The sequence below is a fragment of the Budorcas taxicolor genome, chromosome 5 (genome assembly GCF_023091745.1).
Source record: "Budorcas taxicolor isolate Tak-1 chromosome 5, Takin1.1, whole genome shotgun sequence".
Lineage (NCBI taxonomy): Eukaryota > Metazoa > Chordata > Mammalia > Artiodactyla > Bovidae > Budorcas > Budorcas taxicolor.
Window position 1 is genome coordinate 126,819,813 of NC_068914.1, and position 24,255 is coordinate 126,844,067.

The window sequence follows — 24,255 nt, forward strand, 5'->3', positions numbered from 1 at the left end:
AGTATTTTTGTCAATCAGTTAATACTCAACCTTGTTTTCTATGTGTTTTTGGTTAAAGACACCTCACTTAATGTATACTTTTGGTTCATGAACACTGGATTCATGACCATCAACACTATAACTCATGCCTGGATGAAGCTTCTCTGTCAGTATTTTCTCTGTAATGCACATCACAGCTTTGCTCTACAGGAACACAAGAGAGCACTTCAGCACTACGCTTGGGACTGTTTTCAACAGTGAATTCCCCAATGACAGTGAAAAACATGGTAATATACAGACCATGAAAAGACACTTGTTGATGGTTCAAGAGCAGAAACGAGAAGGCAGAGCATTGCCTTGTTTAGCCTCACTGGGGATGTGAATGGCAGGGAATCAAATTTTTTGCCACTCTGTGCATGTCTGAGAAAGACTGCCAAAGTGCCCCCAAGAAGTGATTTTGGGGTTACAGATAATTTGTCACAAGTACATAATCTGCAATTATTGAGGATTGACTACACTATATACTTTCATGTGTAAATGGTTAAACCACAAAAGGGACTACTGTGAGACAGCCATTATAACTGAGATGGTTACACAGTCAGTGCTTCTTACCTTCCTATACATCAGAATTTCCTGGAAAGGCTGGTAAAATACTCACTGTTGGACCTCACGCTCAGATTCTCTGATTCAGTGGACTGGGGTAAAACCTTGGACTTTGTGTTTCTAACTAGTGTCCAGGCGATGCTGATGGTGCTGGTCCAAGGTCCAGATTTTGAGAACTACCAGTCTAGGTGATACTACTGCATGCTTTGAAATAGTCTGTAGTCAGATTTTCCCTTTAAATGTGACTGATCTACACTCAGTTAACTGTGTGAAATATATTTATATTCATATCATGTATGAAACTTAAATGTTAATATTAAGTGTGTTAATTTTTTATAAACAATTTTTAAAATATTATTTTTCTTTTAGGAACTCATATGTTCGGTTAAGACATTTATGTACAAACACGTGGGTAACAAGTACTAGCATCCCCATAGACACGGATGAAGAGAGGCCTGTTATGTTGAAGGTAAATGTTTCTGAGAATGGTTTACTTTTCATCCAGATGTTGAGTGAATAGGATTACGGGAAGACTGACATGTTCTTACAACTGCACTTCGTCAATATTAGAAATTACTGCAGTGAATTTCATCAAGGACTCAGGCCCCCCAGTCAGGTCACTGCAGGGCTGTGATTCAAGAAGATGCAGCAGAGATACCAAGAGAATGGGAGCAGCATGTCGGAAGGGAAGAAGATTCCAGAAGGGCATTGTCTTTCCTCTGTTGAAACTGAAGCAAATGGCAGGGGTGAAAGGGAAACACTGCCAGTCGGGCTTTGAGAACAAGGCAGGAAATGGGCAGGAGAGGTCTGTGTCTCTACAGCTTTTCATAGTGGGCGATGCTTGTAGGAATCGTGTTTGGATCATCTGCTTCTGTTTTGTACCTCTTTTGCAGTACTAAGATGTGTTAGTACTGGAAGAGTATTGCATCATTTTTTAATAAAGCAACTAATCTTAATGGAAAAACACATTGCAGATTGGAACTTGCCAAACGAAAGAAGATAAAGAAGCATTTGCCATTGTGTCTGTCCCACTGTCCGAGGTCCGAGACTTAGACTTCGCCAACGATGCAAATAAAGTGCTGGCGACTACAGTTAAAAAGCTGGAAAATGGCACAATAACCCAGAATGAAAGGAGGTTAGTAACTTTCCAGAGTGACTTTTACTTATTTATCATTCATATTTTTAAATTAATTTATTTAATCAGAGGCTAATTACTTTACAATATTGTGGTGGTTTTGGCCATACATTGACATGAATCAGTCACGGTGTACATGAGTTCCCCATCCTGAACCCCCCTCCCACCTCCCTTCCCTTCCCATCCCATCCCTTTGGGTTGTTCCAGTGCTTTGAGTGCCCTGTTTCATGCACTGAACTTGGACTGTCATCTCTTTCACATATGGTAATATATATGTTTCAATGCTATTCTCTCAAATCATCCCACCCTGGCCTTCTCCACTGAGTCCAAAAATCTGTTCTTTATATTTGCGTCTCTTTTGCTGTCTCACATATAGGCTCATTGTTACCATCTTATTAAATTCCATATATATGTGTTAATATACTGTATTGGTGTTTTTCTTTCTGGCTTACTTCACTTGTATAATAGGCTCCAGTTTCATCCACCTCATTAGAACGGATTCAAATGTGTTCTTTTTAAAGCTGAGTAATATTCCATCATGTATATGTACCACCACTTTCTTATCCATTCATCAGCCAGTGGACATCTAGGTTGCTTCCATGTCCTGGCTATTGTGAGCAGCGCTGGGATGAACACTGGGGTACCTTGTTCTCTTTCAGTTCTGGTTTCCTCAATGTGTATGCCCAGCAGTGGGATAGCTGGGTCATATGGCAGTTCTGTTTCCACTTTTTTAAGGAATCTCTACACTCTTCTCCATAGTGGCTGTACTATTTTGCATTCCCACCAACAGTGTAAGAGGGTTCCCTTTTTTCCATACCCTCTCCAGCATTTATTGCTTGTAGACTTTTGGATAGCAGCTATTCCATCTGGTGTGAAATGGTACCTCATTGTGGTTTTGGTTTGCATTTCTCTGATAATGAGTGATGTTGAGCTTCTTTTCATGTGTTTGTTAGCCATCTGTATGTCTTCTTTGGAGAAATGTCTGTTTAGTTCTTTGGCCTGGTTTTTGATTGAAGTGAAGTGAAGTGAAGTTGCTCAGTCGTGTCCGACTCTTTGTGACCCGATGGACTGTAGCCCACCAGGCTCCTTGGTCCATGGGATTTTCCAGGCATGAATACTGGAGTGGGTTGCCATTTCTTTCTCCAGGGGATCTTCCCAACCCAGGGATTGAACCCAGGTCTCCCGCATTGTAGGCAGACGCTTTTACCGTCTGAGCTACCAGGGAAGCTTTTTCTGGTATTGAGCTGCATGAGCTAGAATAACTTTTAAATCATCAAGAGTCAGTTGTCAACTCATGCAGTAGCTCTCAGTGAATGAATGACTCTAAGGAAATATGTAGAATGGTCTCCATGGCAGCATACCTGCTTCTCAATGAGCAGATCCTGGTGCCTAAATGAAAATAGTAACATTAAAATCTGGGGAATGTTTACATTTTTCTATTTTAGTTTGGCTTGAACACAGTTGTTTTGAGTTACTTTCTGACCTTTCCTTTTAAATGTTTCTTAAGAGATGCCTTTTGATACACTTGATTTGGTATTTGGGTTTGGAGTTTTAAAGGCTCTATAAAAGTTTTATGCCTTTTTGTTCTTATTTATTCAAGATACATTTCTCTGCTCAAGTCCGCAAAGCAAACATGTTATGTAATACCAGCAAACAGTCTGCAAGAGTGTAGCTTTCTGCCCTTGTAACTCACTCAAAGACACTCGAAGAAACTGGACCTTGATTCCTCCACTCATTCCATTTTGGAAATGAGTAAGAAAGAGTGATACTGATAGCCACCAGTCATTTCATCCCTACTTTATACTGGTACTATGTTAGGCACTGTAAATATATTTCTCTAGTCCTTCAAACAGCCTTGATATGGCCATTATTCCCATTCTACATAAGGGGTAATTGAAAGTTTAAGCCAGTCAGATAAGGTCACACTGTAAGTAGGGGATTTAATCATGTGTGTTTTTAAAGTCCATAGGTTTCCAACACACCAGAGCGCAAGCATTCTCTGTATTTCTCCACTTCATGGTCTGCTACATACCTTTCAATTTGAATAAGAAAAATAAGAAAGTACCAACTTCCCAGGTGTTCACACACTGAAATTCTCATGCACAGCTGGTGATATGATAATTGATAGCAGTTCAGTTCAGTCGCTCAGTCGTGTCCAACTCTGCGAACCCATGGACTGCGGCACGCCAGGCATCCTTGTCCATCACTAACTCCCAGAGCTTGCTCAAACTCATGTCCATCATGTCGGTGATGCCATCCAACCATCTCATCCTCTGTCATCCCCTTCTCCTCATGCCTTCAATCTTTCCCAGCCTCAGGGTCTTTTCCAATGAGTCAGTTCTTCACATCAGGTGCCAAAGTATTGGAAGCTTTCAGCATCAGTCCTTCTGATGAATATTTACGACTCATTTCCTTTAGGATTGACTGGTTTGATCTCCTTGCTTTCCAGGAGATAATTGATATAAGCTTTTTGAAACATAGTTTGACAGTAAGGAGCAAAGTTTAAGGAAGCAGTCACTCCTCCTGTAAGTGGAATCATGCAGTGTTTGTCCTTCTGTGACTGGTTTATTGCACAAAACAGGTTCACTCATATTCTCATATGTGACAGGATTTCCTTGTTTGTTAAACTTGTGTACTATTCTTAGGACAGTTTACACACGGTGGCAATGCAGCCATGAACAGCACAGACTCCATTCACATCTTCATGCAATTTACGGGCTTGAGTATTGGTTCCAGTTCCCTGAGATAGGAGCTCAGAATCTAGAGCAGGGGCCATCCAACATGTGATCACCAGATCAGATGTCCTTCTGATACAGAGTTAATATTTTCCTATAGCAGTGTCATTTCCCTTTGAATTTTACTTGCTTGATATTCCTGTCTTGACACCAGCTATCCTTTGTTTAGTGTTCGGGTAGATGCCTTTTTTCAATATCCATTTGTTTCAGATTTGCCAGTCATTTTGCTTTGTTAATGTCTTGTGAGCAGGCAAGAGCTGGATTTTAAAAATATAATCTGATAGTCTATTTGAATTCGCTAAAGTTTAATTACCTTGATTTGTTAAATAATGTGTTTGGACTTATTTGAATACCAATGGGTATCGTATTTTGTTATTTTCTTTCTCCTGTATAGCTTTTTTTTCTTTTCCCTCTTCCTCTTTCTTCCTTTCTGTTAGAGTGTTTAAGTTTGTATTTTCTCCCCATTTTTACTTTTCTTCTGGTTTAGAAGCTATAGATCCTTTCGTATTCTTTTGCAAGTGCCCATATGGTCTTGTCATACATTTCAGCTATATATTCTTTTTTACATAACTTGAAAATATTTCTTTCTCTCATGGGAGAAAAATACTTCAGAATGCTTTGATTATTCTCTGCTATTCTACTTCCCATCTTTTATTTTGATGGGTGGGGGGACTAGTTATCTAGATGCATAGTTCTGAGTTTATTTAAATTACTTATGTCATCTAAATTATGATGTATCACTTTTTTCCTGAAAATTTAGTTCCTAAAATTATTTTTCAGATATTAATTATATTTCTTAATGTATTTTACCTTCTCTTCTACTTGCTTTTATTTCTTGCATTTCACTCTTCTCTGGGTTCACTTTTCTTTTTGCTGAAATTTTTTCTTTAGTCTATTCAATGAGGTTATAAATCTTATTAATCTTTATATGGGGATGTCTTTATTTTACCACCTTTTTAAACTGATACTTTATGTATGAAATGCCAGCTTGACTGTTCTTTTTCTTTAGTATTTTAAAGTTATAACAATTATTTTCTGTTGTATCTTGTTGCCATTAAGAATTCTTTATTGGCATTTTTCTTTACTTTCTGATAATTTTGTAGATTTTTTCTTTTGTCTTTTATGTCCTTAAAGTTTCACTACAATGTGTTTACAAGTAATTTTTATTTTTATTTTACCCACTTGACACTTAGGGTATACTTTTAATCAGAATACTTCTAGTTTTCTTCAATTCTGGAAAATTTTCAGCCATTTTCCTTCAGGTATTTATCTTTTCCTCTTCCCTCTTTTCTGGAACTCCTATTAGATGTGTGTTGAATCCTCTTAATTCATCTCCCTTATCTCTTAACTTTCCTTTTATAACTTGCCTTTTGAAATCTGTCCTGCTTCCTAGATTGATTTTTTTGATACTGTCTATAAGTCACCACATTTTCTAGAATGTGTGTGTAGTATTTTACCTTCATGAATTATATTTTTATTTAAATGATTATAATTTTGTTTCTCAGATTTCTGTTGGTTCTTTTGCACAGCCACATTTTCTTCATTTGTATCTGCCTTCTTTTATGTATGTTGTCTTCTTTGGTATATAATTGTTTTCTTAACTCTTTGAGGATTGGAGACACACTGATTTAAAAGTTATTTTGAAATTTTCCTGTTACTTGCATTTTTTTGGTAATGAAGTGGCCTCCTGGTTTTTTAGTATGATGGATGGCTTTCTTAATTTCAATTTTTCTCTTGTGCTTTGAAATTTAAGTACGCAGGTTTTTCTTGAGTGGAAATTTTTTCTTATTCTTTCTCTGCATTCTCTCATCTTCTTTATTAGTTTTATGGTTGCTTCCACCTGGCTCATCTCAACAAGTCCAGAGCCAGGTCTGATACTGAGGGCTGAGAATTCATGTCCTCTGGTAATTTGAGGCTTTAGCCATGGAGATTGCAGGTGATTGAGGACAGTCCTGTCTCTGTGCTTCCTCTCTTTCCTCCTGTCACTCACTGCACAGCCAGGACTGGTCACAATACTTTCAGGCTTCCTTTAAGAGACAGAGACACGCTGCTTTAGTCTCTGCTTTTGTATCTTGAGTTTAGTTCCCTGCCATATGCTTTCAGTCCCCATTGTCTTGCTAGTACTGAATATTATCCTTGCTCATCACTGTTTTTCTTATTTTATTCCTGGTTGACTGTGTTTTTTGTTATGTTTTAGGTATGTCTTTTTAAAATATATATTTTGTTTATCATGGCTGCATATGATAAAAAAAATTCACACTAAAAGTTTTTAGTAAAAGGAAATTAATAACTTTGAATGATGAAAGGGCCTACCCATCTCCCTGGTGGCTCAGACGGTAAAGCTTCTGCCTACAATGTGGGAGACCCAGTTTCAATCCCTGGGTTGGGAAGATCTCCTGGAGAAGGAAATGGCAACCCACTCCAGTACTCTTGCCTGGAAAATCCCATGGACGGAGGAGCCTGGTAGGCTACAGTCCATGGGGTCACAAATTGTCGAACACAGCTGAGCGACTTCACTTTCCATCTCCCAGTATAGAATTGTAATTTGGTCTAAACTGAAAAAAACAGTTTTATTTGCCCCAGATGGGATGCTTGAGGTGAAAAGACAAAAATAAGGTTTCAACAGTTTTGGAGGTCAAAAGAGAAGACTCATTTTCTTGACTATCATTAGGGGAGGTAGGCTCTGCAAATAAGGTTAATGTATAGTCATTCTCAGTCAAGACTGTTAATTTTCTTCATCATCATTCCATTAGCTATCACCAGTTTTTAATTTATTTTTAATTGGAAGATAATTGCTTTACAATATTGTGTTGGTCTCTGCTGTACAACATTGAGAATCGGTCATAACTATGTGTATATATATCCCCCTTCCTCATGAGCTTCCCTCCCAGCCCGCCATCCTACCCCTCTAGGTCATCACAGAGCACCAGGCAGGGCTCCCTGAGTTATCCAGCAACTTCCCACTCTATCTGTTTTACATATGGTAGTGTATATATGTCAAAGCTGCTTTCTCAATTTGTCCTACCCTCTCCTTCCCCTGCTATGTCCACAAGATCATTCTTGACATCTGCATCTCCACCATCATTAATTTGTAAACCATCTGGAAGAGTTTGAAGCAGAGGCGTTTGTAGTTGCTCCCAGAGTTGTACTTCCTTAGATAACTAAACACCTGAATACAATATCCTCTAAACAGCAAGAGGGAAAAAAAAAACCCCAATATTTCTAAAAAGAAAATGCAGATATATTTATGCTTGGACTGGACTTGTAGATTGAGCCCTTGAAGCTCAACTCAATTTTAGTTTGCTGAAGAAGTCTGAGCTCAAAATAAATATTTTATTATTTCTGTTAAGGACAACAGAATAATTTAGAAGATGTTGAGTCACAATTTTGAAAGAAATTCACACCACATTTTGATGTGTAGGAATCATGTTTTACATTTCTGTGGTTGCCCCTAGAAGTTATGTCAGTGAATCCTATTCCTAAGACATTTTGTTGAAACAGATTGGGTTAAAATTTAAAGTAGGCACACAAGAAAACATAATATCTCTGGAATTTGGAGTAAGTTTATGAACCTTGGAGGTGTGTTGAATTTGGATGTGGTGGCTAAATTCTGGATTATAGGTGTATCCACTTGGCTCCACTCTCTTGCAGGAGTTGAATCTGGAGGTAAGATCAAGGTGCTTCATAACTGATTACATTCCACACTTTTCTGGAGTCACTGAATCTCTTAAATTGTAGTTTTTTTGTTGATGTAATCTTGACTGATTGTACTAATAACAGTGAATAATTATGCTGATATATATGGATAAAGCTTATTTATTGAAGTATAGTTGATTTACAATGTTGTGTTAGATTCTAGTGTAAAGTGATTCAGTTATATATAAATATACATGTTATTTTTCATTATGGTTTATTATAGAATGTTGAATATAGCTCCCTGTGCTATACAGTAGGACCTTGTTGTCTATCTGTTTTATGTATGGTAGTTTTTATCTGCTAATCTCAAACTCCTAATTTATTCTTCCCCCACCCTGTGCCTGCTTTTGTAACCATAAGTTTGTTTTCCATGTCTGTGTTTCTGTTAAATGTTAAAACATTGTAAATAAATTCATTTGTGTCATATTTTAGATTCCACATACAAATGATATCATATGGTATTTTTCTGTTTTTGTCTGACTTGAACTTTGCTTAGTAATGATAATCTCTAGGTCTATCCATGTTGCTGCAAATGATACTATTTCATTCTCTTCTGTCTGAGTAGCATTCCATCATGCATATATATGACATCTTCGTGGATAAAGTTTACTTAAATATTTGTTGGATAGTTTTTGTAGTATTAAAAAATTCATATAGGATGCAGTTCCCTGGTGGTATAGTGCCTGTATGAATTTTACAAAAAACAGTCACACAGAAAATGATAAAACGCAGGAAGGAGGAAGAAGAAAGCTAAGGGAGGAAGGGCTCTCCAGACACTTTAGGTGCCAGACACCACTAGTGTTCAACTAATAGTTAAAAAAAATAGCCAAAGTGTGAAGTTAAAGGTAAACATTAGTGTATGATTTTAGAGTGTTATGATTTTTATAGATCAGTTAATACTTTCAGAACAATTTAGAGATAGGATGGCTTGCTCTTGTCTTTCTTTGCAGGTCATTTAAGTTTTTCCTATTCTGTACAGGGAGAAACTGTAATGTACTAAAGGTTAGAAAATGTAGTTGAGTTGATAATAAAAAAGAACAAATTTGAGTTTAAGAATTTAGTTTAGCTGTTCTCTCATAAAGCCAAAATACCCTTCTTTGTGAGTCAGTCATGAAAAAGCATCTGCCGATGGGTGTTATCCTCTCAACACCTCTGGTTTTGGGACTCATGGGGTTTTATTTCATAATTGTCTTTGCAAATACTTGATTAGAGTTGGAGGTGGGAGTAGGGCGTGGTGAAACTGAATAAGGGATGCTCTTTGCAAAGATTTAAGTAAATATTTACTGTATTAGTTATTAAATGATTTTATTATAAAATACTTTTACTTTTTTAATGTTTTAATGTTTATTTAAAAATATTCCCAAGATTAAGCACATCATATTTCCTTTTCATGATAGGTTTGTAACCAAGTTATTGGAAGACCTTATCTTCTTTGTTGCTGACGTGCCTAACAATGGACAAGACGTTCTAGACGTGCTTATCACCAAGCCAAACCGAGAACGTCAGAAGTTAATGAGGGAACAAAACATATTGGCACAGGTGATTTTCATGTTTTATCTTTTGAATTATAGTATCAGGAAAGTTCTTGTATTAGTTACCTATTGATGTACAGCAAATTAGCCCAAAACTTAGTGTCTGAAGCCAGCAGATACTTAGGTTTTCTGTGGATTAGGAATCTGGCGGGGGGTGGTGGTGGTTTAGGTGGGCAGTTCTTGCTCACGGTGTTTCACAGGCTGCAGTCAAGGTCTTGGCTGGGTTGTGGTCATCTCGAGGCTCAAATAGGGGAGGATTTATTACCCAGCTCACTCGCCTGGGCCTCTCCACAGGGCTGCCTCAAGCCCAGGAAGGTTGTGTTCCTTAGAAGTGAGGGATCCAAGACAGAAGAAGAGAGGGCCTCCAGGTGGAGGTCATAGTCTTTTTGTAACAAAAATCTTAGAAACTGTAGCATCTCATCATTTCTACCTTGTTTTCTTAGTTAGAAGTGAGCCAGTAATTCCAGCTCACAGTCAAGAAGACAGGATTCCATAAAAATGTAATTCCAGGAGGCAGGGTTCACTGAGGGCTATCTTGGATATGGCCTGCTACAGACCTATGAAAAACCTACATGGTCAAACTGTCTGCAGAAAACATGCTGTAATAATGTTCTAAGTAGAATTTCCAGGGGAGCTTAGAAGCTGCCATCTCTATCTGCTTCCTACCTTTTCCCCATTTTCCCCTCAAAAAGTAGGGCAGTCTATTCATTAGTCACAAGTGCTCTTTACAGTATTCTAGTTTTTTCCCTGAAAGTCTAGAAATGCTCTTATGCTATGTCTTCCTGAAGTTGTTCATCACGTGCCAGCAAATTAATTTACTCCCTAATACTGTGCACGTTTGGACATGCCTACCTTCGTGCATTCTTTTTATTCTGTTAACTGCTATATAAGTAATGGGCTTCTGCCTTAATTGTGGACTGTAGGAAGATACTTAAGAAAGAAAATTTATGTTATTAATATACATGCTATTGTAGAGTTGGGAAAGGAAAACAGTAGACATTATCAATTAATATTCTGTAGCTGATTGTCACAATATATGAAATCAACATTTTTCTCAAATAAAATAAAGGTTGCAAATCTAATGAGACAAAGTCTTTTCTAACATTAGCATTTCTTTTGTATAAAACATTTGATTTCAAGGACTTTTAGAACCTTGAATGATTTATTAATATTATTTTAACAAATATATGTCAAACATTTTACTTCAGTATTATAAATAGAAAATTCACAGTTTAGTGAATATAGAATTATTGAAGAAACTTTAATTCATATTTTATTTCATGGACTACAGAGGATAATTCTGCTTTCTTGTATGACTCCTCATGTCTTTGCCTAGGTGCTCTTTTATAAATACTCATCCTGCCAGTTCATCTCCAGGTGATCCTACCTGCTGTCTTGTTGCCTAAAAGAGTCATGCTCCTCAATGCTTTTTAAATACTTCCCAACTGCTAATTTTCTTACAAGAAGAATCTGAGTCACTGGGTATCACCAGGTGCCCATATGGCTCCTTATTTGTTTTGAATGCTGATACATTCATTGATTTGGTCACATCTTTAATGTATACAAATAATAAGTTAATTCTTTTACCAGGAGGTTTAAAAGCAATATTTGGAGGTAGTTTTTGATGTCAGTTTTAGATGAAAAGTGAATATTTTCCTTATAGTGTTTTGACTTTAGAAAGTTATGGAGAATAACAGAAGTAGTTGTAAAGCCCATTGAAGTCAAACTATATTTTAGTTCATCTGAATATGCTCATGTAACTTAGTAAAACTTAAAATCTTTAAATTTTTTATTATTTTTAACCAAATATTTATTTATTTACATTAAGTCCTTATTGGTTACTTTAAATATAGCAGTATGTACGTGTAAGTCCCAAACTCCCAATTTAGCCCTCCCTCCCACCTTCCACCTGGTAACCATAGTTCATTTTCTAGTTTGCAAGTTTGTTTCTGTTTTGAAAATAAATTCACTTGTATGATTTTTTTTTAAGTTCTGCATATAAGTGATATCATATGATTTTTTTCTTTTTCTGTCTGACTTATTTGGGAACTTCAACACTTCTCGAATATTTTTTTATTTTAATAAAATAGAATTTCTAAACAAAATGAAGCATTTTATTTAAATATTGTTTTGTCTTTTAATTTATGGAATACTTTTAGCAGTATTTTTCTGTCCTTTAATATGTTGGTCTTATATCCCCCCAAAATCTTTCTTTTATGTTTTTATTTTACACTAATTCTACTCAAATATTACAAAAGCCTTTTTGAGTCAACGTTTTTTGTTATAAAAAAATTTAAAAATTCTAAACATGCATCTCCATTCATCGGAATAAGTCATAGTTGTGTTGTTTTCTTAATAGGTATTTGGGATTCTTAAAGCACCCTTTAAGGAGAAAGCAGGAGAAGGCTCAATGTTGAGACTTGAAGATCTGGGGGATCAAAGATACGCCCCCTATAAGTACATGCTGAGGCTGTGCTACCGTGTGCTGAGACATTCACAGCAGGACTACCGGAAAAATCAGGTTCAAGGATGGCCCTTCTTTTTATCTTTTTAACATCTAAAGTATGGGCGAAGTTGTTTGGTTACAGTTCCAAGACATATAAATTAGGAATGGGAAATTCTGCTTTGCAATGAAATGCTTTCTCTTGGTCATTTGTGTGTGTTCCAAAATGTTTCTTTTATAGTTGAAATATTTTATAACACACAAAAATGACCTGTAAATGTACTTGAAATGACATATGTGTTTATTATTCCTTGTAAAATTAGAATTGTTGGGGGAAGATGTCTGAGTCCTCATGTGTGCATGGTATTAGCTCCTGATGGGCAGGAGGCATGCTGGATATATTATGTAAAGAGGAATGAGACATTTCTTGGCATTTCTAGAAACACGTGACATACCCCATCATGTGTAGGCTAAATATGATGTGCATCTGAAATGTAAGGCAGAGTCATGGAGTGGGTAGGGGTGATAAGACAGTATTGTGGGAATTCAGGAGAGAGAGGAGCTCAGCTCAGGTAACCCAGGAAGGGTGCTTGGAGAAGGAAGCATTTGAATACAATAAGAATCATTAAAAAAAAAAAAAAAGAATCATTTTCAGAAATTGTATGGGAACTGGCATTTTAGTGAACAGAGATTTCTGAAGAGAGAATAATGGATCCTAGAAGGGCAGTTTCATCAAGATACACCTAACCATGGAGGACAGGGAACCCAGGTGTATCCAGGGATATAGCTTAAAGTTGCCAGCTCATGTAGAATTTCATCTCATTTTTGTCTGAAAATATAACATGTAGTGGGCTCAGTAATATACATCTGCTTAATACAAAATTGTTTTCAATTAATTATCATTTGGTAAATTGGTGTCCTATGTTTCTCTTAGACAGTTGGAGAGATGAGTGCATAGTCAGGAAACTTCGGTGATGAGTTTAGTCCATGCAGAAGGATGGTGTGGGAGTGGGCTGGAAAGTCATGTGGGCTGAGCTGTGGAGGGCTGAGGATGCTGACCTGGAGGCTGGGTGCTATTTGGGAATCAGTTCAGTTCAGTCACTGAGTCGTGTCTGAGTCTTTGCCACCCCATAGGCTGCAGCACACCAGGGCTCCCTGTCCATCACCAACTCCCGGAGTTCACTCAAACTCATGTTCATCGAGTCGGTGATGCCATCCAACCGTCTCATCCTCTGTCATCCCCTTCTCCTTCCACCTTCAATCTTTCCCAGCATTAGGGTCTTTTCACATGAGTCAGTTCTTCACATCCGGTGGCCAAAGTATTGGAGTTTCAGCTTCAACATCAGTCCTTCCATGAATATTCAAGATTGATTTCCTTTAGGATGGACTAGTTGGATCTCCTTGAAGTCCAAGGGACCCTCAAGAATCTTCTCCAATACTACAGGTCAAAAGCATCAGTTCTTTGGTGCTCAGCAAAGTAATCTCTGCTTTTTAATATGCTGTTTAGGTTGTTCATAACTTTTCTTCCAAGGAGTAAGCATCTTTTAATTTCATGGCTGCAGTCACCATCTGCAGTGATTTTGGAGCCCCCCAAAATAAAGTCTGTCACTGTTTCCACTGTTTCCCATTTATTTGCCATGAAGTGATGGGACCAGATGCCATGATCTTCGTTCTCTGAATGCTGAACTTTAAGCCAACTTTTTCACTCTCCTCTTTCACTTTTATCGAGAGTTTCTTTAGTTTTTTTTCACTTTCTGCCATAAGGGTGGTGTCATCTGCATATCTGAGATTATTGATATTTCTCCCGGTAATCTTGATCCCAGCTTGTGCTTCTTCCAGCCCAGAGTTTCTCATGATGTACTCTGCATGTAAGTTAAATAAGCAGGGTGACAATATACAGCCTTGACGTATTCCTTTCCTGATTTGGAACCAGTCTGTTGTTCCATGTCCAGTTCTAACTCTTGTTTCTTGACCTGCATACAGATTTCTCAGGGAGTAGGTCAGGTGGTCCGGTATTCCCATCTTTTGAAGAATTTTCCACAGTTTGTTGTGATCCATACAGTCAAAGGCTTTGCCATAGTCAATAAAGCAGAAGTAGATGTTTTCTTTCTGGAACTCTCTTGCTTTTTCTGTGATCCAGTGGATGTTGGCAATTTGAGCTCTGCCTTTTCTAAATCCAGCTTGAACATCTGGAAGTTCACAGCTCATGTACTGTTTGAAGCCTGGCTTGGAGAATTTTGAGCATTACTTTGCCAGTGTGTGAGATGAGTACAATTGTGCAGTAGTTTGAGCATTCTTTGGCATTGCCTTTGTTTGGGATTGGAATGAAAACTGATCTTTTCCAGTCCTGTGGCCACTGCTGAGTTTTCCAAATTTGCTGGCATATTGAGTGCATCATCTTTTAGGATTTGAAATAGCTCAACTGAAATTCCATCACCTCCACTAGCTTTGTTCATAGTGATGCTTCCTAAGACCCGCTTGTCTGGTTCTAGGTGAGTGATCACACTATCGTGTTTATCTGGATCATGAAGATCTTTTTTGTACAGTTCTTCTGTGTATTCTTGCCACCTCTTCTTGATATCTTCTGCTTCTGTTAGGTCCATACCATTTCTGTCCTTTATTGTGCCCATCTTTGTATGAAATGTTCCCTTGGTATCAGTAAGTTTTACTTAAAGCAAGAACATATTCTAGTCAGTAAATTTTCCCAGCATAGAAAACATCCCCAAAGAGAATCCCCAAGAAATTGAAGTGAACACTTTGGACTGTGGAGAAGGTTAAGCTTACCAGTTCTGAGATGTGGCTTGGAATAGAAAGGCAGGCTGGTGGGAAGAAGAATCAGATGGAATCATACATGGGGGAAACTCCCCAGTGGCTCTCTCTTGCTCTAAGAATGGACCTGTTTTCACATGGCTCTCCAGGACCTCACCTCCCACGTCAGCTCGTTTTCTCCTCAATGATGACTTTCCTGCTGCAACGGGCACTCTGTGTTTACAGAGCTCAGGAGACTGGGTTCCACCACCACGGAACCTTCCACTTGCTACTCCCATGCTTCGACGACTTCTCTCCCCATGATTGCCTCATTAAAAGAAAATCATTTCATCATTTTCATCATTTCTATCCCAGGTCAAATGTCACTTCTTCAGCACCTACCCCATCTAAATTAGTCAGCTTTTCCCATCCTCTGCTTGTTTCATTTGCTTATCAATACCTAAAATGATCCTGTTTGTTAGCTCAATGACTGCCCTTTATCACTAGGACATGAGCTCCATGGGAGCTTGTTTGTCTTGTTTACTGCCATACCCCTACCTGTCAATTCTGTAACATGTGTTTGCCAAAAACAAGTACATCCTCTTACGTAACCATAGTATAGAGCTGGAATGCCCTTCCAGACATATCTATTGGATGAATCGGTCTGAGCAATAAAGTGATTAATCATATTACCTTACTGGACTTTTTTTCCTGTTTACCTTTTTATTTGTGAGTTTTTTCACTGATATTTTTTTAAAGATGAAAAGTGCTATGTAATTTTATCATTATTTTAAAGAGAAGATTTAATCATTGTAGTATGTATAAAAAAAAAGAAATTGCCTAGGTTCACCTGGGATCTTCATATAACAATATGAAGCTCATGCTTCATGAACAAAATGTCAGAGGGTCATTTTCATTTCTGTAATTATGCCAAAATCCTGGGTTATGACTTTTAGTGAGTGTTTGAAGAGGGCCATCTGTTATACTGGTGAGATACTTAGTTATCATGTCATAAAAATTTGTGATTTTAGCTAGGTTTATTTTTGTTTTTCTAATTTGTAAGTGTAAGCACCATATTAAAAATTACTTCTAGACATGTAATTTTCTGTTATAATTAAAATGAGGTCTATTAATATATTTGCAATTCCTTCCTCAAAATTCCTATTTATTGAAGAATTACTTATTTGCTTTTCTTTTGACAATAATTTTTAGTGCGTTTTCTTTTATGAATAAATTAATCATTGTTGCTGACCCTAATAGAACCTGTTATTTCTAAGCTGTTTGGCAGCGCATTCTGACAGTCCTTCTCCTTTGCAGGAATACATTGCTAAGAATTTCTGTGTCATGCAGTCCCAGATCGGCTATGATATTTTGGCAGAAGATACCATCACAGCTTTGTTGCACAACAACAGAAAACTACTAGAGAAACACATTACAGCAAAAGAAATAGAAACATTTGTTAGTTTACTCAGGAGAAATCGAGAGCCAAGGTTGGAAGTAGCTCATGCAGTGTTTTCTTGTGGGGATTATGGCTTATTGCTTTATTTTCAGAACTTTTCAGAACTTTAGTAAAGTTAAAATTCTTTCATGGACTAAACAATTTTGGACTTATTGCTATGATAATTATGTATCATCGTGAGTTATTATCTCATAGGGGATCAAAACCCTATGTAGATAATGTATTTAAATGTGGTTGATTTTACTCTGATAACTTGTGTTTTTATAGTTCTCCATAGTTTTTCAGAATATGTTCATATATATATTAATACATTGTTTCATTTAAATCCTTGCACATTCTCCTGAAGTACACTGGTCATAAAACATCTACATATTAGAGATGCAAAAATAGAAGCCTACAAACCAACTAGAAAGAGAAGTTAGGGTTTCTGACTCCATGGCAGGTCGCCTTTCTCTTATACCATGCTGCCTTATCGGGGAGAAATGATTGCAGAGAAGTCAAGCAGAATGACAAACTCTTCTTAATTAGCATGGCAAATACGTGTTAGAAGATCGAATTAGGCCTCTGACTTGACCAGACCGAATTCATGTGCTGTCTGGCTGTTTTACTGAGAACAGCGTTAACTTTGATCTGGCTTTGTTTTGATACTGTAAATATAACAAGTTACAGTGCTGTGGGATGAATATCAGCAAATAAGTAGAAGCAAGCTTATATCATTTTTGGAAACAAGGTTTGTACTAAATACAAATAATTGGACATTTAATTTGTCTCTAATGCTGCAGTAGATAAGCAACACATTAGAATACTGTTGCATGGAATTAATATTAAAAATATATCTAGACAGCTTCATTATATCCCAAAGTATATTTTGGGTGATGATTTTATAAGATGCTTTTTGGTAATGTTCAGTTTAATTTTTTTTCTCTTGTCAGGTTTTTGGATTATTTATCAGATCTGTGTGTGTCTAATACCACCGCGATACCCGTGACTCAAGAACTCATCTGCAAATTTATGTTGAGCCCAGGCAATGCAGACATTCTCATTCAAACCAAGTAAGCCCAAATGATGGAGGCATCCTTTTATGTTCATTATTTGTAAGCAGGACAGTTCCTTGTCTTGTTTCTGGATGAACTTTTTCATAGACTTTTGTGTGTGTTATTTATTTCAAGACTGGTCTCAATGCAAGGAGACAACCCCATGGAGAGTGCCATCCTTTCAGATGACATTGATGAGGAAGAAGTTTGGCTCTACTGGATTGACAGCAACAAGGAACCTCATGGCAAAGCTATTAGGCACCTTGCCCAGGAGGCAAAGGAGGGCACCAAGGCTGATTTGGAAGTCCTTACCTATTACAGGTTAAGTATCATAGAGAACCATAATTCTCAGTCTCACATATTGAGAGGTGATTCTCAGAAATCTGTAAATCTGTGAAGTCAGACGTCTGTGAAGAAGTTTAAGAAGTTATATCAGAACTAGGGTAGCTGAAATACTTAATATTATTTAACATATTCACAATAAATGCAAACATCTGTGTTTTCCACATATATCACTTGCTATTTTCTCATTTTCTGCTAGTTTGGAACTGTTGTGCAGCAAAGGGGTTTTTCCTCTTGTTGATTGGTGTGGGTGCAGATAATCGAGTTGAGAAGGAGATAGCGCTGGGGCCAGGGAAGCTGATTTGGTTGTAGAGGTGGTCTCAGTGACGGTTAGCCAGTAGTTATGTACATATTGCTCATGGTCATGTAGAGACCTAGGACTTTGGACAAACTGGTGTCTATAGTTGTGACAGTTCAGTGGTGGCATATAGTAGTTGAAGTTTCAGTGGTGGTTGACGTAGTCAGTATAGTGAGAGCAAGAACCGAGTTGGTGTTTTTTGAGTCTAAGGCTGCTGCTGCTGCTAAGTCATATCAGTCGTGTCTGACTCTGTGCGATCCCACAGACGGCAGTCCACCAGGCTCCTTTCCCTGGGATTCTCCAGGCAAGAACACTGGAGTGGGTTGCCATTTCCTTCTCCAGAGTCTAAGGCATGGAAACCCAAAGCAGAAACCAAGACTGGGCCCAAATCACAAAAATCTGAGAAAGACAGAGAATTCCTTGTGTTCCCTGATTTCTACAGCTACAAAATCAAAGGCTACTTTCTGTATCTTGGAGGTTGATGAATCAAAGTGTACTGATGCCATTTGGACTGGTCACTTGAATAATCATTGATCATTTGGGAACTAAGTAAGTCTACACTTGGGATGTAGACATGAGAGCCTGGAACTGAGTGAGTCTGAGCAAGGCAGAGAGAGATGGTTTCACGAGAGCTGTTATCCATAGCCTTTGGGCTTAGTGTATTTGTAGTCCTAGGAAACCAAGAACCTAGAGCCTGATGGCCGTCTCCACCAGAAATTTGTTGCTGGAACAAATGAGAGAAATTGCAACTGAATGGGCACAGAAATGGCCTCATCTACGTGCCATTCAATCACTTAACCCACTACCACAATGTCCAGTATCACATACACTTGGAAATATTAGAAACATAAAAGTAGATGCGGATTGATACTAATACTTAGACGTTATCCGGATAAGACAAATAATGTAATACATTTACTATTTTTAAGGTACCAGCTAAATCTCTTTGCAAGGATGTGCTTGGATCGCCAGTATCTGGCCATAAACCAGATTTCTACACAGCTCTCTGTTGATTTGATCCTGCGATGTATGTCAGATGAGAGCCTGCCTTTTGACCTCCGAGCATCTTTCTGTCGCCTCATGCTCCACATGCACGTTGACCGGGATCCCCAGGAGTCCGTGGTGCCTGTCCGCTATGCCCGGCTCTGGACAGAAATCCCCACAAAGATCACAATTCATGAGTATGTTTGGGAACATTTCTCGATGACTTTAAATTCAGCTGATGAACTCAAAATCAAATGTCTTCAATTTCTTAAAAAATTTATTTTATTGAAGTATGATGGTTGATTTACAATGTTGTATTAATTTCTACTATACAGAAAAGTGATTCAGTTCTACACATATATATACATTCTTTTTCATATTCTTTTCCATATGGTTTGTCACAGAATATTGGATATCATTCCCTGTACCATACAGTAAGATCTAGGTTTTTATCCATTCTATATATAATAGTTTGCATCTGTTAATCCTAAACTCCTAATCCATCCCTCCCCCAAATGTCTTCAGTTTTGAAATGGAATATAAGGAAAGGCATTTCTGTGTTCAAATTTGGCTTCTTTAACCTTCCAAATGCAAATGAGATACTCTTTTTGGAAAGTAAAATGACAACTTTTGATAATAGAAATGTTATTCTGGAAACCAGTAATCAGGAAATGTATTAATAATAGGAGAAAAAATTTATTAAGTCTTTAATATTATGGTAGACTTTGATTTAAGTGCTTTACATGTAGTAACTCATTTCAAAACAGGCCCATTTTACAGATGAGGACACAGCGTCTAGAAAGGTTGATTAATTTACCCAAACTTAGAAGTCAGGAGGTTAAAGTATATGTATTTTCCAATTTAAATGACTACAATCAATTTAACTTCCCTTAAATTCTTTCTGTGTTCCCAGATATGATTCTATAACAGACTCTTCCAGAAATGACATGAAGAGGAAATTTGCACTGACAATGGAATTTGTTGAAGAATACTTGAAAGAAGTTGTAAATCAGCCTTTTCCTTTTGGAGATAAAGAAAAAAACAAGCTGACATTTGAGGTAATTTCTTTTAAACAATTAATCTGTGAAGTTATTCACTTTACACTGTCTAAAATTAGGGACATTGAACATCAAAGATTTTTTTTCCCTCTGATATTTAGGATGTTTTGATCATTTGGTAGTTAAATTCCTGAAGGTATGATTCCCTCTGCCATTGATTAAAAGATAGATTTGATACTTTAGTTATACCTGATATACAAAATATTTTATTTATAATTATGTTATATACTCTTTTCTTTGATTTTTTGATTTATTTGTGCAAACTTTATTGCATTTAATGGACAGAGAGTTTTGCATATTTATGATATATCTTGCATATATTTAAAAAAATCTCCAGTAAAGTGATGTTCTTAGCCTCGTTAAACTAAATTGAAATTATAATATCACTTTGAGTAGATGGTGACAAAACTAGAGAGAAGATGCTGTTACCTGATACCTGGGGTATTAGGTACCTACTACTGATGTGTAACAGATTACCCCCTAACCTAGCAGCCCAAAGCAACAAGCATGATTATCTCATGTTTCTGTGGGTCAGAAATCTGGTGGTTCTGGATCAGGGTCCCTCATGAGGTTGTAAATCAAGCTGCTGATTGGGGTTACCGTCATCCGGGGTCAGATGATCTGCTTCTGAGTTCACTTGTGTGGTTGTACTTCCTTGCTGGCTATTGTCTAGACACCTCATTCTTCTTGCCATGTGGGCCTTTCCATAGGCTGCCTCAGTGTCCTCACAGCCTGGTGCCTAGCTTCCCCTGGGGTAACTATTTGAAAGAGAGAAAGGGCCCAAGATGGAAGTTGCAGTCTTCTATAACCTGAGCTTAGAAGTGTCTTGTCATCATTCTGCTGTATTTTGTTGGTGACACCGACTAAGCCTGGGGCAATGTGGAAGGAGACCCTACGTTGGGGACCATCTTGGAAGCTGGCTGTCATGCCTAGTATGTCCTGTAGCATCCAGAAGACCACAAAGTGGCATAAGGAATGTGTATTTCTAGACAAATTTCATGGATAATATTCAGTTGTTAAAGTAACTCATTAATGTGACTGCTTATTAAGTGATATCCTACTGACTAAATAACTTAATATTTAAGCAAGAAGTCAATCATTCTAATGTAAACCTCATTTAACCACCCTGATACATCTGAAATCTGTCTTCTTGCTTCCCCTGTGGACTGTTCACCAGATACCTCATATTCCTGTCACATGGGCCTGTGATGGGGTTGATGAACTGGTCTTATTTGGATTTAATTCTAAACTTGATTAAATCAGAGGTCAGTAGTTACTTTTGCAGGTATTAAATTCCTAGGTATTAATGAATTAGAAGAGGACTGCTGAAGGATATATTTCCTGTTGATTAGACAGAATTCTTTTTAAAATTTTTGAAGTATAGTTGATTTACAATATTATATGAATTTCAGGTAGATAACAGAATGAGTCAATATTTTTGTAGATTATATTCCACTGAAAGTTATTACAAAATAATGACCATATTTCCCTGTGCTGTAAAGTATATCACTTTTGCTTATGTACTTTATACATAATGGCTTGTACCTCTCAGTTTCCTATACCTGTATTACTCCTCCCCACTTCCCTCTGCCCACTGGTAATCACTAGTTTGTTCTCCATATTTAGGCGGGGTTCTTTAAAATCTACCTTTCTATTAAATGAGACCAGCTGGAAAAAAAAAAGAATTAGACATAATTAGATATGTCTGCACAAACTTAGATAATAAAAATTCAGTGCTTATTTTTGTTCTTAATGTTTTTCTTTTCTTTTCTACCCTTTTTCTTCTTTTTCTAAATTAGGTGGTTCACTTGGCTCGGAATCTTATATACTTTGGATTTTACAGTTTCAGTGAATTGTTAAGGCTAACAAGGACTCTTCTGGCTATCTTAGATATTGTCCAGGCCCCCATGTCATCCTATTTTGAAAGATTAAGCAAATATCAAGATGGAGGTAAGAACTTTGGAGAAAAGTTATAATCTTTTTGGCATCACTTTGAGGTGAGATAAAGAACAAATCTGTCGAGTGGTTGTGAACATGTACCTGGTAATATATATGTGCACGTGGACCTTCATCCTGTGAATGCCAGGAGGCTAGATGTGCTAGCATGCTTCTCTTTTTAATGAAAAGCTTTAAAAGACAACTTAATAAGATCAAGGAATTCCATCGTGCTATGGTCAGTTCACTAGTGAAAATATTACGTGTTAAAAAACAAACACTTGAGGCTTCACTGGGGGTCCAGAGGCTAAGACTCCATGTTCCCTGCAAGGGGCCCAGATTTGATCCCTGTCAGGGAACTAGATCCTGTATGCTGCAATTAAGAGTTTGCATGCCACAGCTGGAGGAACCCCATATTGCAACGAAGACCGAAGATCTCGCAAGCTGCAACTAAGAGCTGGTGCAGCCAGATTGAAAAAAAAAAAATTTGAGATCATCCTGGTGTGTGTCACGTGCTGGCTACCCTTCATAAATAGAAAAATGTAGAGAATGGGTACAGGCAGGGCCACAGTAAAGAAGCAGTGGGTGCAAAGCCATTACAGAGGCAGTACAGTACAGTGGGCAAGAGAGCATGTGCTTTTGAGTCAGAGTGCCTGTGTTCCAATTCTGGATTGACCACTTTTTATTAACTTAGGCAAGGTACTTCTCCTCTCTAAGAGTTTCTTTTCTCTTTGAGATATGGTCATAAGGTCAGTTTTCATTCCAATCCCAAAGAAAGGCAGTGCCAAAGAATGCTCAAACTACCGCACACTTGCACTCATCTCACACACTAGTAAAGTAATGCTTAAAATTCTCCAAGCCAGGCTTCAGAAATATGTGAACTGTGAACTTCCAGATGTTCAAGATGATTTTAGAAAAGGCAGAGGAACCAGAGATCAAATTGCCAACATCCACTGGATCATCGAAAGGGCAAGAGAGTTCCAGAAAAACATCTATTTCTGCTTTATTGACTATGCCAAAGCCTTTGCCTCTGTGGATCACAATAAACTGTGGAAAATTCTGAAAGAGATGGGAATACCAGACCACCTGACCTGCCTCTTGAGAAACCTATATGCAGGTCAGGAAGCAACAGTTAGAACTGGACATGGAACAACAGACTGGTTCCAAATAGGAAAAGGAGTACGTCAAGGCTGTATATTGTCACCCTGCTTATTTAACTTCTATGCAGAGTACATCATGAGAAACGCTGGGCTGGAGGAAGTACAAGCTGGAATCAAGATTGCTGGGAGAAATATCAATAACCTCAAATATGCAGATGACACCACCCTTATGGCAGAAAGCGAAGAGGAACTAAAGAGCCTCTTGATAGTGAAAAAGGAGAGTGAAAAGGTTGGCTTAAAGCTCAACATTCAGAAAACGAAGATTATGGCATCTGGTCCCATCACTTCATGGCAAATAGATGGGGAAACAGTGAAAACAGTGGCTGACTTTATTTTTCTGGGCTCCAAAACCACTGCAGATGGTGATTACAGCCATGAAATTAAAATATGCTTACTCCTTGGAAGGAAAGTTATGACCAACCTAGACAGCATATTGAAAAGCAGAGACGTTACTTTGTCAACAAAGGTCCGTCTAGTCAAGGCTATGGTTTTTCCAGTGGTCATGTATGGATGTGAGAGTTGAATTATAAAGAAAGCTGAGCTCAGAAGAATTGATGCTTTTGAACTGTGGTGTTAGAGAAGACTCTTGTGAGTCCCTTGGACTGCAAGGAGATCCAACCAGTCCATCCTAAAGGAAATCAGTCCTGAATGTTCATTGGAAGGACTGATGCTGAAGCTAAAACTCCAGTACTTTGACCATCTAATGCAAAGAGCTGACTCCTTTGAAAGGACCCTGATGCTGGGAAAGATTGAGGGCAGGAGGAGAAGGGGACGACAGAGGATGAGATGGTTGGATGGCATCACCGACTCCATGGACATGGGTTTGGGTGAACTCTGGGAGCTGGTGATGGACAGGGAGGCCTGGCATGCTGCAGTTCATGGGGTTTCAAAGAGTAGGACATGACTGAGCGGCTGAACTGAACTGAATGATAGTATCTGCCTCATGGTTTCCTTGTAAGAATTAAGTGAACGTATACAACATATTGAAAGCACTTATAACAGTGCCTGGCTCATAATTCGATACAGTTTGTTTCAGATGGTGATTGTTTTCAGGTTGGATGCCCTGAAAATACCCTGTGGTATAAAATTGTTTGCAGAATGTATATTGAAGAGT

The 24,255-nt window shown here is 37.8% G+C and overlaps 1 protein-coding gene across 1 annotated transcript in view; it reads left to right on the forward strand.

Moving 5' to 3' along the window:
- ITPR2 (inositol 1,4,5-trisphosphate receptor type 2) overlaps nt 1-24,255 on the forward strand; it is a 592,637-nt gene that overhangs the window by 177,375 nt on the left and 391,007 nt on the right. Inside the window, exons 12-21 of the mRNA XM_052640930.1 lie at nt 952-1,051; nt 1,557-1,717; nt 9,546-9,687; nt 12,040-12,201; nt 16,189-16,361; nt 17,263-17,382; nt 17,500-17,685; nt 18,934-19,185; nt 19,902-20,046; nt 21,846-21,996. Of these exons, the coding sequence (XP_052496890.1) occupies nt 952-1,051; nt 1,557-1,717; nt 9,546-9,687; nt 12,040-12,201; nt 16,189-16,361; nt 17,263-17,382; nt 17,500-17,685; nt 18,934-19,185; nt 19,902-20,046; nt 21,846-21,996 (1,592 nt within the window). The remainder of the gene's footprint in view (nt 1-951; nt 1,052-1,556; nt 1,718-9,545; nt 9,688-12,039; nt 12,202-16,188; nt 16,362-17,262; nt 17,383-17,499; nt 17,686-18,933; nt 19,186-19,901; nt 20,047-21,845; nt 21,997-24,255) is intronic.